At 35.5% G+C, this 13,890-nt stretch overlaps 1 protein-coding gene across 3 annotated transcripts in view; it reads right to left on the bottom strand.

Moving 5' to 3' along the window:
- RB1CC1 (RB1 inducible coiled-coil 1) overlaps window positions 1–13,890 on the bottom strand; it is an 89,809-nt gene that overhangs the window by 58,877 nt on the left and 17,042 nt on the right. For all 3 annotated transcript variants that reach the window (XM_069099936.1, XM_069099935.1, XM_069099934.1), the window contains exons 2-5: window positions 7,285–7,408; window positions 5,744–5,873; window positions 2,743–2,869; window positions 2,268–2,438 (exon numbers count right to left, since the gene is read on the bottom strand). In XM_069099936.1, coding sequence (XP_068956037.1) covers window positions 2,268–2,438; window positions 2,743–2,869; window positions 5,744–5,814 — 369 coding nt within the window. In that variant the 5' untranslated portion in view covers window positions 5,815–5,873; window positions 7,285–7,408. The remainder of the gene's footprint in view (window positions 1–2,267; window positions 2,439–2,742; window positions 2,870–5,743; window positions 5,874–7,284; window positions 7,409–13,890) is intronic.

The raw sequence follows: 13,890 nt of genomic DNA on the forward strand, positions 1-13,890 counted from the left end.
GTCATATCTTGAGGTACATGTTATTATTATATCTATTTTATAGATGAGGAAATTGAGGCTGACAGGTTAAATGCCTTCATGAGATCATATAGTTAGTAATTATCTTAGGCAAGATCTGAACTCTGTTTTTTCTGATATCCAGTCCTATGTTCTAAACACTGTGGCAATTCAGCTTATTTGTCCTAATTTACAAAGCTAATGTGCGTCTGCATCAGGGCTTACATCCATAGATTCATAACTACAAAGCGTACCCTTCAATCCCTGTGACATGAGGGCTGCTGTGTGTGTGTGCTTGTGGTCTATAATGGCATAATAATTTGTCTGTGGTCACTATCAACAACAGAACATACAATTAAACAAAACATACTAAAACTGGATAAATGATATGGAAAGATTACAGTTAGGCTGGTCAAGAAGACTTCTAGAAATCAACTTGAATGATGAGCAAAAATGAGGTTTTTATGGCCTACCTAAAAGAGTTGGCAGATAAAAGTTTCTTATTAACTGCAATATATGATTTGAAAAGGAAGAAATCAAGTTTACAAGTTTGCACAAGGAAGGGATGAAAGTTGTAAAGAAAAATACAAATCAAAACATTGTGATTTTGCTTTACACCAAGAAACTGACAAAAATGACAAAAGATAGTAATAATCAATGTTTGAGGAATTATGGAAACATAGCCACATATGTATTATTGGTGGAGTTGTGAACTGCTTCAATTATTTGGGGAAGCAATTTGTGGTTATTCAAGTAAAGTGTCTAAAATGACCACAACCCTTTGACTAAGTATAGGCATATACTCTAGAGAGGTCGTTGATAAAAGTAAAATTTGTGAGCAATTCTAGTTATCTTTACAGGTCAAAATACCAAAAAGTCTACAGAGGTGATGTCATGAGCCCACATACTCTGGCAACATGTATAATCTGACCCACTAGCTTGTGTTTGGGGATATAATCACTAATTTCCCTGCCTGCTATAGTGCCTGCCAAGCCAACAAATTAAGAACAAAGAGAACTAGGTCAGGACACTACTGTGCACTAAGCATGAAGGAAAAGGGCCTGACTAGAACTGAGATGCAGCTAGCCCCATTCCCTCAGAAGATACTTGGGGCAGAGACTGCGGCTGGTGAAAAGTATATACCCAATGCGGGAGAATAATGACACATGTCTAGCACAACTTTTGGGGAACCCTCCATCAAAGAGAAAAGGAGTCAGGAAATGAAAGACAGGGGAATATAAGAGGAAAAAATGCTAAAACAAACCAAAGATCTCAGGAAGAAGACAGCTCAGTTACAAATCTAGAGCACAAATAGATAAATATTAAAACATAAGGGGGAAAAATGGCTCCCAAGACATTTAAATGACTGCAAATATCTCTAAATAAAAACTGCAAAACAAAGGAAATTAAACCAACTCCTGAAAAAACAGAGAACCCTATGGATTCCCAAGAGAGAACTGAATATCAGCAAATTTTCCCAAATGATTTAAGAGAGAGATCATTATCCTGAAAGAAGTTAAAAGGGAACAAAATAGTTGAATTATGCCCTGCACAGCAGAAATAATTATCAGCAATGGAAATCTTGACTCTCTCTGTAGCAATTCCATCCAAAAGAGAGAACAAGTGATTTGGATAAAGAGAAAATACCCATATCCACCATTATATTTATAGCAGCACTTCTTGTGGTAGCAAAGAACTAGAAACAAAGTAGATGGACATCAATTAGAAAATGACTAAACTAATTGTGTTACATGAATGTAATAAGAATATTACTGGGCTATAAAAAAATGAATATATGATAAATACAGAGAAGCTTGCAAAGAAACAAACTGATGCAAAGTGAAACATAAGAAATCTATATATACATAATGACCACAATAATGTACATGGAAAGAACTACAATCAAAACAATAAAAAATGAATGTTGTAAAATTGCAAATATGTATGGTCTCCAAGAAGAGATAGGTGAAAGAAACTCGGACCCACTTTTCTGCAGAGGTGGGAAGTACATGGGTGTGGAACATTGCATGTATTTTTCAGGTTTTTTGGTATACTGATCAATTTTACTGGGTTTTTCTCCTTTTTTTTCCTTTCTTAAACAAAAATCTTTGTTACATGGGATGGCTCTATGAGACGGAGAAGGGTCAGAGGGAGAAATCTGAGTGATGTAGAAACAAAAGATTCAATGATACTTTTAAAAAATTAAGTTTTACTGGATACAAAAAGTAGAAATTATTTGGCGAGTTCAAAGTTATTTGTGTACAACTTACCACAGCAAGTTGTGTCCTTGAAGCTACCGTATGAAAAACTGCAGGCATCATAAGAGATTCTTCAACTTTTAATTCCATGTCATTTTCTGCTGAAAATGTTGTTTTGGGAATAGCAGGTGGACGATCACATAAGATCATTTCTTTGTTAAACAGAAAAATTGGATTTGTGTCCTGTATTTAAAAGAATTAAAATTTTAAAGTTAAATAACACATCATTCACAGTTTTTCCCAACTTTAAAACTATGATTGTATGACTGATAGCAAAATGGTTTACTAGCCCATGGATATTTCATAAAATATTTCTTCTGTTTATTTACATTTCTTCCAAACTCACTATACTGCCACAAAAAAACCCAAAACAAAACCAAAAAACCCTTCCATTCTCCTCAAAATAATCTAGTATGCCAGAATTTTTAGATCCTAATGTTTTCCCTCCTCACATAAAATATATAACAGAACACAGGTGTATACTTACTGTCCCAGCACTGTAAGTACATACTCTTCGATCTGAGGCCATACATTCTCCTCCATTTACTACCAGTACCTGCTGGTGAATTGCAATCTTATATTTGCTTTGGATCGCATGTTTAAGGTCTGCCACACTAAGAGAAAGGATAACTAAGTTATTTTATATTTATATTTATATATTTATAATTGTTTCAATGAGAGGTTTATTGTTCACAAATAAAGTAAAATTTAAAGAGGCTTATACCAGAATTCAAAGTAGGATGGTTTAAATTTTATTAAATTGTAAAATTTCAGAAAAGTACAAGTCATGATAGAACAATTACAAGTTATTACATGCACAGACTAGTAAAAATTTATTGTTAGTAAAAACCTTGAACGTGAAGCAATAAAAAAAAATAATTCAAGCTTTCCTTTTTATCAGATCTTTTAAATTTTAACAACAAAAGAACTATTTACTTTCTTAAGGTAACAAATTCTCCTTAAAAAAAGTGTGGTGTGATTTTTAATATACCACAAAATGAAACTGATTTCAATGGCATATGACAATTAAGGCAACTTCAAGTTTGGGGAACTCAGGAAATTAACCCCAAACCTAATCTGTATTCTGTCTTCCATAAATTCAATATTTTCACTTTTACTGGGGAGGGGAAAAAAAGCAATTTCATACCTAAAATGTAACCAATCTAATTTATCAAGATTCTATAAACTAGGTACTAAGATTCTATAAACCTGAATTTTAATTAAGATGTTTTCATTTCAATGTGAGAATATGATTTCAGAACTAAAGAGATGGAGTACTGTTTTATATTCGTTCTTCTATTTCTTATGGCTCCTATCATTCTGACTGTGACTCCTTACTTAAACTCTTTCTTTTTGACTGTGTGTATCATTTTTAACTTATCCTTAAAATTCTAGATTTTGACTATGCTGTTCCTTGAAGTTTTCACCTTGGTCTTTCTTTCAGCATATGACGGGTGGATTCTATTCCATTCTGTTTCTCTTTGCCCTATGTTTCTAAGAGATTTGGAAACTTCTGTTTCATTTTTGGACTTCTTGAAATGTGGTTAACAAGCCTGTTTGGTCATTATTTTCAGATATTCTGATGATGCATTCATTTCTCTGAAATTTTCTGAAACCTATATAAGCCACTGCTCCTTCTACTGTACTACTCTCTTTTATTATTTTCCCATACAATAACAGAATCATTCCTTTCAATTTTAAAGTAGTCTGTCTCTCTTTCTTTCTCAATCTGGGCTCCTCTAGGTTTTAAAATGACAACTCTTCCCCAAATACATCATGTTTGTCCTTTTCCTCTCCTTTAGAATATGATAGCTTGATGGTCTAATAATTTTTTCAACATATAGTGCATCTGGATTAGGTAACAAGAACAGTCAAATATTCTTTATATTCTCATGCATCTTGAGTCATTAAACTCACTATTAGTCATTTTTTATTATACCTTTCCAATCTCCTCGGCAGAGAAAACAGAAAGATAATAAGAACTGAATACCTCTGCTCTGTGTGGATTGTTTATGATGGTCTCAAGATATCCCAACTGCAATCCTTTTTTGGGTCCTCCTACTTCTCCTAGTGTAGCTTTTCCTTTGTAGTCTCTCAGCTTTCCTTGCCACCACCAGCTTACCTCACAATTCTGACCATTTGCACCATTTCATATTTTTGTATTTATCCTCCAATATCTACTATCAGGTTCCACATTCTGTACAACTCTTGAAAATTTAAGTTGGTTGGTTTCCTATATATCCACAATAGTCTCCTTTTAAATTTTATTTATTTATTAGGGTAAGGCAACTGGGGTTAAGTAATTTGCCTGGGGTCACATAGATAGCAAAGTGTCAAGTGTCTGAGAGTGGATTTGAACTCAGGTCTTCCTGACTCCAGGGCCAGTGCTCTATCCACTGTACTTCCTAGCTGTCCTTCCACAATAATCTCTTGATACAACTCTCTCCTTTTTCCTCATCAGAATTATTTTCTAGTGTCTTAAGAATTTCCTTCTGAGGGGCGGCCAGGTGACTCAGCAAGTAAGAGCACCAGCTCCAGTGTTGGAATGACCTGGAGATCGAATCCCGGGCTCAGACACACAGCACCACACCCAGAAATAACTGGCCTTGTAACCTTAAGCAAGTTACTTAACCCCGATTGCTTAAAAAAAAAAAAAATTCCTTCTGGTGGGGCGGCTAGGTGGCACAGTGAGTAAAGCACCAGCCCGGGAGATAGGAGGACCCAAGTTCGGTTCCGGCCTCAGATACTTAATACCCCGCCCCCTCTCCCCCACACACAAACTAGCCATGTAACCTTGGGCAAGTTACTTAACCCCAATTGCCCTCCAAAAGGCAAAAAAAAAAAAAAAAAAGAATTTCCTTCTGGTGACTCTTACATTTCTCCTTCACTAATTTCCTCTACAGAATTTTGGGCTATTGGATCATACTTTCCTTTCAGTGAACTCAACTCTTTTTGGAATCACTGTGGCGATGAGTTCTTAAGTACCTACAAACAGGCACTTAGAGATCTGCCCAAGATAGAAACAGTACATGGGCACAATAATAAACTGAATATCAACTTTACAAAGACCAGGCTAGTTTAAATACAGTATACTCATGAACATATTTTTGGGAAGCAGGTGTTAAAACTTTCTGGCCATTGCAGCAACTCATGAAGCTGTCTTCTAAAGTTTTAAGGATTGTAATGAAATCACAGATTTTTTTTGAAGTACTAAAATAAAGCATTCACAAATCACCGGCAAAATTTATCATACTTAACCAAAATGTTATTTGCTAAACATATTTTGGTAAAAAAAGTTTCATACCTGCCAAGCACAATCTTATTCAATAATGGGGTAGGGGCAGGAGGTTTGAGGGGAAGGGAAAAGAAAGGAATAAACATTTATACATAGCCTACTATAACAAGATGCATTTTCTTTAATTAACACATACACACACACACACACACACACACATACACACACAATTCTGTAAGTAAAATATTCTCACGTTTGCACTGCAAGTTCAGTGTCAAATGTTAGGGTAGTTCCAGTGTTGACCAAAAATACATATAACTTCATGATGATTTCTCTGGATTCTAGGAGTTTATGTCTCTCACTCTGATATGGTCATTTAAGAACTAAAAAGAATTCAGAAACAGGTACCAATTTTTAATATGCAGCACATTCATTAAGAAAAATAATCTTATAATAGAGCATACCTACACAAACCTAAGATAAAAAGTCAGCTTTCATATGGAAGATGGTTAAGATTGAACTATTTAATACAAATGTTTAGAACATAATAGCTATGCAGTTAGAGAGGCAAATTGTTACATGGAAAATAAAGTAACATTGAATTATTTAACATAAATGTTCAGAACGTAATAGCTATGAAGTTAGAGAGGCAAACTGTTACATGGAAAGTAAAGTAACACAGCAACCAGATTTTTCACTTTAACAAGGACAAAAGTCACTATATAATATATACACTAACAATCCTGTTCAGTGAACTTCAGTAGCTCTCTATTACCTTTATGATCAAATAAAATCTCATCACTTTGGCATTTAAAGCTCCTCATAATCTTATCCCTTCCCATCTTTCCTTCAAACATTCTATGATACTGTTGCTTTAGACTACCTACAGTACCGATATATTAGGAAGTCTCTGGAATGCTGTTTCCTAGTTTCTCTTCAAGTCATAGTTTAAGTTAAATATTTTATAAGAGTCTACCCTCTCATATCCTACTGCTAGTGTCTTCTCAGAGATTACCATAGATCTTGTGTTCATCATATGGTCTCCCCATTTAAACATAAGCTCCTTGAGGGAAGGGACTGTGTTTAACTTTTTTTTTTTTTTGGAGGGGGGAAGGTAGGGCAAATGGGGTTAAGTGACTTGCCCTTGGTCACATGGTTAGTTTTGTGTTAACTAAGGGCTGGATTTGAACTTAGGTCCTCCTGACTCCAGGGCCAGTGCTCTATTCACTGTGTCACCTAGCTGCTCCTATTATTTTTTAAAAAACATCCCCCGAACTTAGTATTTTCCCTAGCACATATTAAGTGCTTGGTAAGGAAGGCTGACTTAAGTACAGATCAGTCTTTGTCATCTCATTGGTTCTCAAAAGGAAGTAAAGGGGCAAACAGTGGGAAATGTAGGTCAAGGTAAAACCTAAAGGTTTTCACAAATATTTTTTTAAAAATAGCTTCCTTATAGCTGTAAAAAAAAAAAAAATCCCACCAAAAGACACAACTTTAATCCAGTTTTTCTAAGTACAATAATAATGATGTTTCTATTATGCAAAGTAAAATATTTAACAACTTAATTTTAAAAATTTATTAAAGATTTTTTATTATTTTATTAAAGATTTATTTAAAGATTAAATATCTTCAATTGTAAGCCACTATGTAGGGTCTAGGAATATGAAGGAAAAATAAAGCAGTCCCTGCCCTCGTTGAATTTATAGTCTATCATAAAGGTTTCCAAGTTTTAGATTCAAAAAATGTATTTATATGCCAACCAAATATTATGTATAAAATAAGATTTAGACTTACCTTCAGGCACTGTTAAAGGGGCTACCACTTTTCTTAACTGTAAGAGACTAAAAACTGGAGTATGCTTCCTTTGCTTGATATTGGCAACAGAATGACATTACTGTTCAAAATTAAATCTGGTGACCTAGAAACAAAAATATTTTTGGTTCATTTATTAAGAAATACCACATATACCCAAGGCCTATATCTTTGGAGAAGAATCTAGGGGACAAGTTAGTTATCACAGGTCCTTATTTAATGTAAATCAGTTTTTAAGAATTTTCCAGTTACTATTTTAGGTAAAGACACGTGAAATAATTGTAAACCTTCCAAATCACATGATAAACAAGGAAGACTCAACATTTTCTCTGGTCCTCATGACCTCTCAAACATCTCTATGGGAAAGAGCTAAGCAACTGCAGCTGTGTCCATAGTCTAAGACTAAGAACCTTAATGAGGCAAGAACTCAATAAGCCCTAATGCAATCACCCAGCACTGTCAACAATAAGCTGCCATACTCTGGCAGAGTAGGATAATTTCTGGAATTCATTCAGTAGCTCGTTTGTTGCTGCTATATACTCTTCACGAACACACCCCCTACCCTTGCTCTCATCCCACTATTCTGTAGCAACAAGTAACAGAATTTAACTCTGCTCAATATGTCCTATGAGGAGGAAGTAGAAGTATAGGAAAGCAAAAGATGTATGTTCTGTTGTGCTGCTCTATAAGCAGTTTTGTCAGAGACCTAAGAAACAGAGGGAATTGGGTAAAGGTGCCAGCACATATGTGTAGCTCCCCCAAGCCTGAAGGAAAGGGGACTGAAATCCAGCTTGAGATAGCTTTTAAGTTCAACACAGAAGAACCACCATCAAAGAAAGAGTGAGAAAATGAATAATATGGGGAAAATAAAGAAAAAAAGGGGAAAGTGTTTAAATACCAAAGTTCTCAGGAAGAAGAAAACTTGGTGAAAAATCTTGAGCACAAGTAGATAAACCAATAGGCAGGACAGCAATAACAAATGGCAATACTAACTCCAGACCAACTAACAGAGTCCAAACATCTGAATAAATATTGTAAAAATACATCAACACCTTATGATACAGAGAACCCTGTGGAATCCCAGGAGTGCACAGTAGGAGAGAAATAAGAATTGTGAAAACAGAATTTGTGCCCTTCGTTGCAGAAAGAGAAGAACTTGAATGCAGTGGCAAATTTATCCAAAGAGAAAAAAAAAAAAGAGAACAAATAATTGGAATTGCACATACACAAAAAGTAAGGGATGATACTGATTGAGAAGCAAAAAATGATTTTTAAAAACATGATCTCCATGCAAGCATACATATTCATCTTGAAGACAGGATGCATTAGCCAATGTAAGAATTACAGGTCTCCCCCAAAAAATCTGAACACCATAATGCAAGAAATAATACAAGAAAACTGTCCACTTCCCCCCATCTTCTAGCTCTTAGTAATACTGGCTTCACCTAAACACACAGTATCTCTGGTCACCTTTTTCAGAACTTATACCCCTCTAACCACAATGGTTATGGTGGAATAAGAATACCACTTGATTCCAATCGCCACCTCTAGACTCTTCCTTTATAACACTATCACTCAATAACATCGCCTCCTTTGATGTTCATACTCATTAGCTCAGTCACTATTCTTCACTCCTCACTCGCATTATACCCTTGCACCCTCATTTTTAATATTGCAATTTTACTTTCATAACATCTCTAGCATAACTCTCCCTTCTTTCTTTTGACACTGTACACAGGTCCTCCCTGATATAGGTCATCACTTCCCACTTGGGACTATTATAAATGCTTGCTTGCTAGCTGGTCTCTCAGCCACAAGTCCCTCCAACACTCAACTACAAAAGTGATCTAGTCTGATTATGTCACTAATAGTAACAGTATTTATCTAGAACTTAAATATACCACTTTATAAATATCTCATTTGATCCTCAAAACAATTCTTAGAAAGAGGTGTTATTAAACCCATTTTATATTTGAGAAAACTGAGGCAGTGGTTAAATGACTTTTCCTAAAAGAAAAGCTTCAAATACACAAAATTTCATAAGAAGCAACAATTTTTGTGGTAGCAAAGAAATGGAAACAAAGCCGAAACCCACTGACTGGAGAATGGATAAACAAATTGTGGTACTTGAATGTAATGGAACACTGCTATGCCATAAGAAAAGACAAATTATGATGAACACAAAGAAGGCTTAAATGGACTGATTACAAAGCAAACTATATATATATATATATATATATATACATATATATATATACACGCAGACTATAGCAATGTAAATGGGAAGAACAGTAACAAAAAAAGAATGTAGATTGTTTTTTCTTTTTAAAATGCTAACAGTGGTATTAATATATTAAAAGTATTAATCTGTTTCCTCTAAGTTATCAGTTTTGTTAGCACAACTGGGCAAAATAGTATTTTCTCTTCAAATACTGTCAGGATTTTTAAAAAAACATTTGAAGTAATTTTTTTTTTTTAATCAGGTTAGCTATCTTTATTTTATTCATTATTTTGCAGGGTACTTGACAAATATTATCTCTTGATCCTTAACAACCTTTGGGCTATTAATTATCTCCATTTTACAGATGAGGAAACACTCAGGACTGAGGGAAATCCTGGATACCACTGGTAGTGAGTATCAGTGATAGAATTTGAACTTGGGTCTTCCTTACTATTTTTCTATCCTTACACCACCTAATTGTCTTCAACAAAATGCTCTTAAAGAAAGTAAAGTAATTGGAAACTAAGTAACAGGCGGATCAAAGAACAAGTTATACAGTTTTATTATACTGTGATCAAGCAATGTATTTAGTATTTCTGCTTTTCTACATTTTCGTGAGATCTTTTAGCCCCTCACATATGGTCTGTTTTTATAAAGATGTCATGCACAGCTCACCTCTAATTTTGTTAAACTCAGGTTCTTAATTTCTTTGTTGTTTGTTTTTTGTTTAGATTTGTCTAGATCTGAAAGAGGGTACATTAATGCTCCTCACTAATGCTCCCTTCTCTAGACCAGGCAACTCTATCCACTAACTGCCTCTTAATAAATATTCTAACACAATCAATACCAAATAATCTTATGTTCCTTTTCTCTTATCCTCACCCCAATTCCTCTCCAAGTTTTAAGTTTGCTTTGCTTACAATTATTCTCTTACTTATCTTGCCCTCTCTATTAGAATCTCTCCCCTCTATCCCTCCCTTGCCCCTTGTCTTCTCTTATTTTCTTTTCATTTTGGTATACTGCTATAATAAAATCTGTCTTTGAAGGGGTAAAGGGTAGGGATTAAATGTACTCAGTTTTCCTTTTTGTAAGTCAGATGACAGTGAGGTACATAGGGCACAACCCCCCTTTCCCCCATGATTTTATAATCATCATTTTAGGAACCTCTATCATTAGTGATTTCTCTCCTTCCACAATGTAGTCTCTTGTCCCTCCCATTTTTTGTCTTCTCCTAAAACCATTAAAACACAACAAAAGGGGGTGACCAGGTGGCTCGGTGAGTAAGAACACCAGCCCTGCCCCGGAGTCCAGGGAGACCTGGGATGGTTCTGGCCTCAGATACTTAACACCCACACAAAATAACTGGCCGTGTAACCTTGAGCAAGTTACTTAACCCCAATTGCTTTAAACACACACAGACACACACACCAAAAGTCATTACCACACTGTCATTTTTAGCATTCTCTGAGTCAAAGATATTAGGGTTTGGAAAAGACATTTGTATTTCCCCCCTGCCCTTCCATTAATGTATAAACAAGCCATTCCCATTCCTTTTCAATTAAATAATTACGTGAACTTTTCTGTGCTTCTCTTTCTTTCAAAACATCTATTCAGTTCTGGTCTTTTAAATATGAATTCTTGGGAAATCCTCTAATACATTAAAGATCCATTTCCACTCTTCCACACCTTTTCCGACCATTATATTTAATTTTGTCATATAGGGTATTCTTGGTTGTAAACTTTTATTTCTCCTTTTGAAATACTGTATTCCAAGTTCTCTATATTAACGTGTTGGCTCCTAAGTTTTATGTAAATCCTGGGTATTTGAATTTTTTCTTTCTTGCTGCTTGAAGTATTCTTTTTTTTTTTTTTGCTTTTTGCAGGGGGGAAGGCAGGGCAATTGGGGTTAAGTGACTTGCCCAAGGTCACACAGCTACTAAATGTTAAGTGTCTGAGGCCAAATTTGAACTCAGGTCCTCCTGACTCCAGGGCCCGTGCTCTATTCACAGCGCCATCTAGCCTCCCTGAAGTGAATATTTTTACAAAGCTCTATTCACTGCACCACTTAGCCACCCCCTTACAGCATTGTTTTTTAACATAAAAGCTCAGGATTTGGATATGAAGTTCCTAAGAACTTTCACTGTGGAGGTTCTTTCAGGATGAGTTCTATAGATCATATGTTCACTTTGTCCAAATGTTCTAATGTCTGTCTTCCATGATTTCTTGAAATAGATGATGTGTGATCCTAGGCAAGTCACTTATCCCTTAATGCCTCCAAAAAAGAGGAAAAAAATATTATATCCAGGATCTCTTTTTTTTGTCCATGGTTTTCAGGTAGTCCAGTGATCCTCCAATTTTCACTGTCTAGCTCATTTTAATTTTCAGGTCATTCAATTCTTGGGTAAGGCTTTTCATTATTTGTTTTAAAATGTCAATTTTCCTTGCCACTCTTTCATCTTTAGTTTTTCCAGTATGTACTTCTTGCTTCATCTGTTCCAGATATTCCTACAAATCCCTGTAGACAGGGCATTTTTTTCCCAGTGACTTTACTACCTGTGGACACCATCTTCCAGCTTTACCTTACCATCTTGGGCTTCTCTCAAATCAAAGTATTTCCTCATGTATACAGAGTTTTCCTTGGTTTTCTCATTTCATTCACCAGAATATTCAGGTTACAACTGGGAGAGAAGAGGATGACACCAAAGTTGAGCTCTGGTCAATCTCTGCAACTCAATGGCCCAGGCAGAGCCTGTCTAGTCCTGAATATAGTAGCCTAGACTAGGTCTTCCTTCAAGTGACTGCTAGGCTTAGTCTGAGGTCTTTTGCCACAAGACTAAAGCCCTCCTGTGCTCTAGGTTCTGCCCGAGGCAATTTTCCCTTGTGTTTTGTCTAGGTCATTTCTCCTATCCTGCTGGGCCCTGTGAAATGCCCTAAGGTTGCCTGTGCTTCAATTTCACCTCATCTATCCCAGGGTCTCTGTAGGACTCTGGGGGTCCATCCGTGGATTCCTGGACTGGAAAGGGGAATCTGGATATTACTATAATTTCTTTGCAGAATGTGCATTTCAAAGCCCTGCTGGGAGGTGTTAACAGGCAATCCCAGCATAAGTAGCCTTATGTGAAAACCAGGTATATTAAAAGAGAAATGAACGTGCATGCAGAACACAATGAGTTCATAGTCCTTACAGAAGCTTGCATATTGAATGCAGTATAACCAAAGAAGAAAACAGAGAGGGGCAAGGTGCAGTAACCCCTCCCTTGCAATTCTTGTTCATGCTCTTCCATAAAACTTCCCTTTCTGCTATATTTTTAAAAACATTTTCTCAGCCCTACTGTAATACATAAGCTGCTCATCTGTTGCCTCTCATCCTTGCTACATGACAGACCCACAAATATTGGGCTATAATTCAAATTATTTTTCTGTCTTTACAGTGATTTATTCAATTCAAAGTCCAAACAAGTGTCACTACTATTTCTAAGGCATTAAATAGTAAATAAATTATAGACACTTTCTTAGATATTACCTTTTACATTTTGAGGTTAAAGGAAATGCTTTATGTCTCATAAAATTGACACAGAGCAAATTCAGAATAAGCTAACAGAAGTGCAAATAAGGACAGCAATGGCAAAAATTGTACACAACCACCCTGGCTGTTCTTTTTCTTGAGGAATGAAAACACAGAGATAATAAATAGTATAATATCTCATAGCTAAAAGCAGTAGCTGGGAAAATGAGACTTTAGTTTGGCATGATCAACTAATTCTGAAAACTCCAAGAGCCCTCATGTATGAAACTTGGAAGACAAATAGATGCAGCATAGAACCAATTTGCCAATGTTTCAAGAGCATTTTGTCTCATTATTGATAACAGGAGAACTACCACATCTGATTCTATCACTACATTACCCAATTTTTATTAAAAAAAAAAAAAGGAAATGGAAATGACACTTAAGATGAGGAAATCAAGAAAAGCTGTGCTAATCAGGAATTCAGAGAAAAAATCTAACATTAAAACAATCTGAAAGTAACTCATATCAATTTTTCGTAAGTGAAGGAGAAAACCAAAGGAAAAAGAAAAAACAGGAGTATTTACAACAACAACAACAACAACCAAAAAAGACTACTGAAAAACATCAATAACTACCAATTCTATCAATTACAGTCTTCAAAAAAATCAATGGAAGGCCACATCCTCTGTCATGATTTATTTCCATCATACTGGGCACAATAGTTGCAGGTTAATCATACCTGTCCCATCTCCTATGTATAGATGAATTCTGTTCTGGGCCCTCTGTTTCCCTATACACTCTCCCTACAATCTCAACAACAATCATACATTCTATTGCCTCTATGTAAGTAATTCCTAAG

This window comes from Petaurus breviceps, unplaced genomic scaffold (assembly GCF_028583685.1).
Source record: "Petaurus breviceps papuanus isolate PSGF00001 unplaced genomic scaffold, PetGlider_PUasm1.0 38, whole genome shotgun sequence".
Taxonomy (NCBI): domain Eukaryota; kingdom Metazoa; phylum Chordata; class Mammalia; order Diprotodontia; family Petauridae; genus Petaurus; species Petaurus breviceps.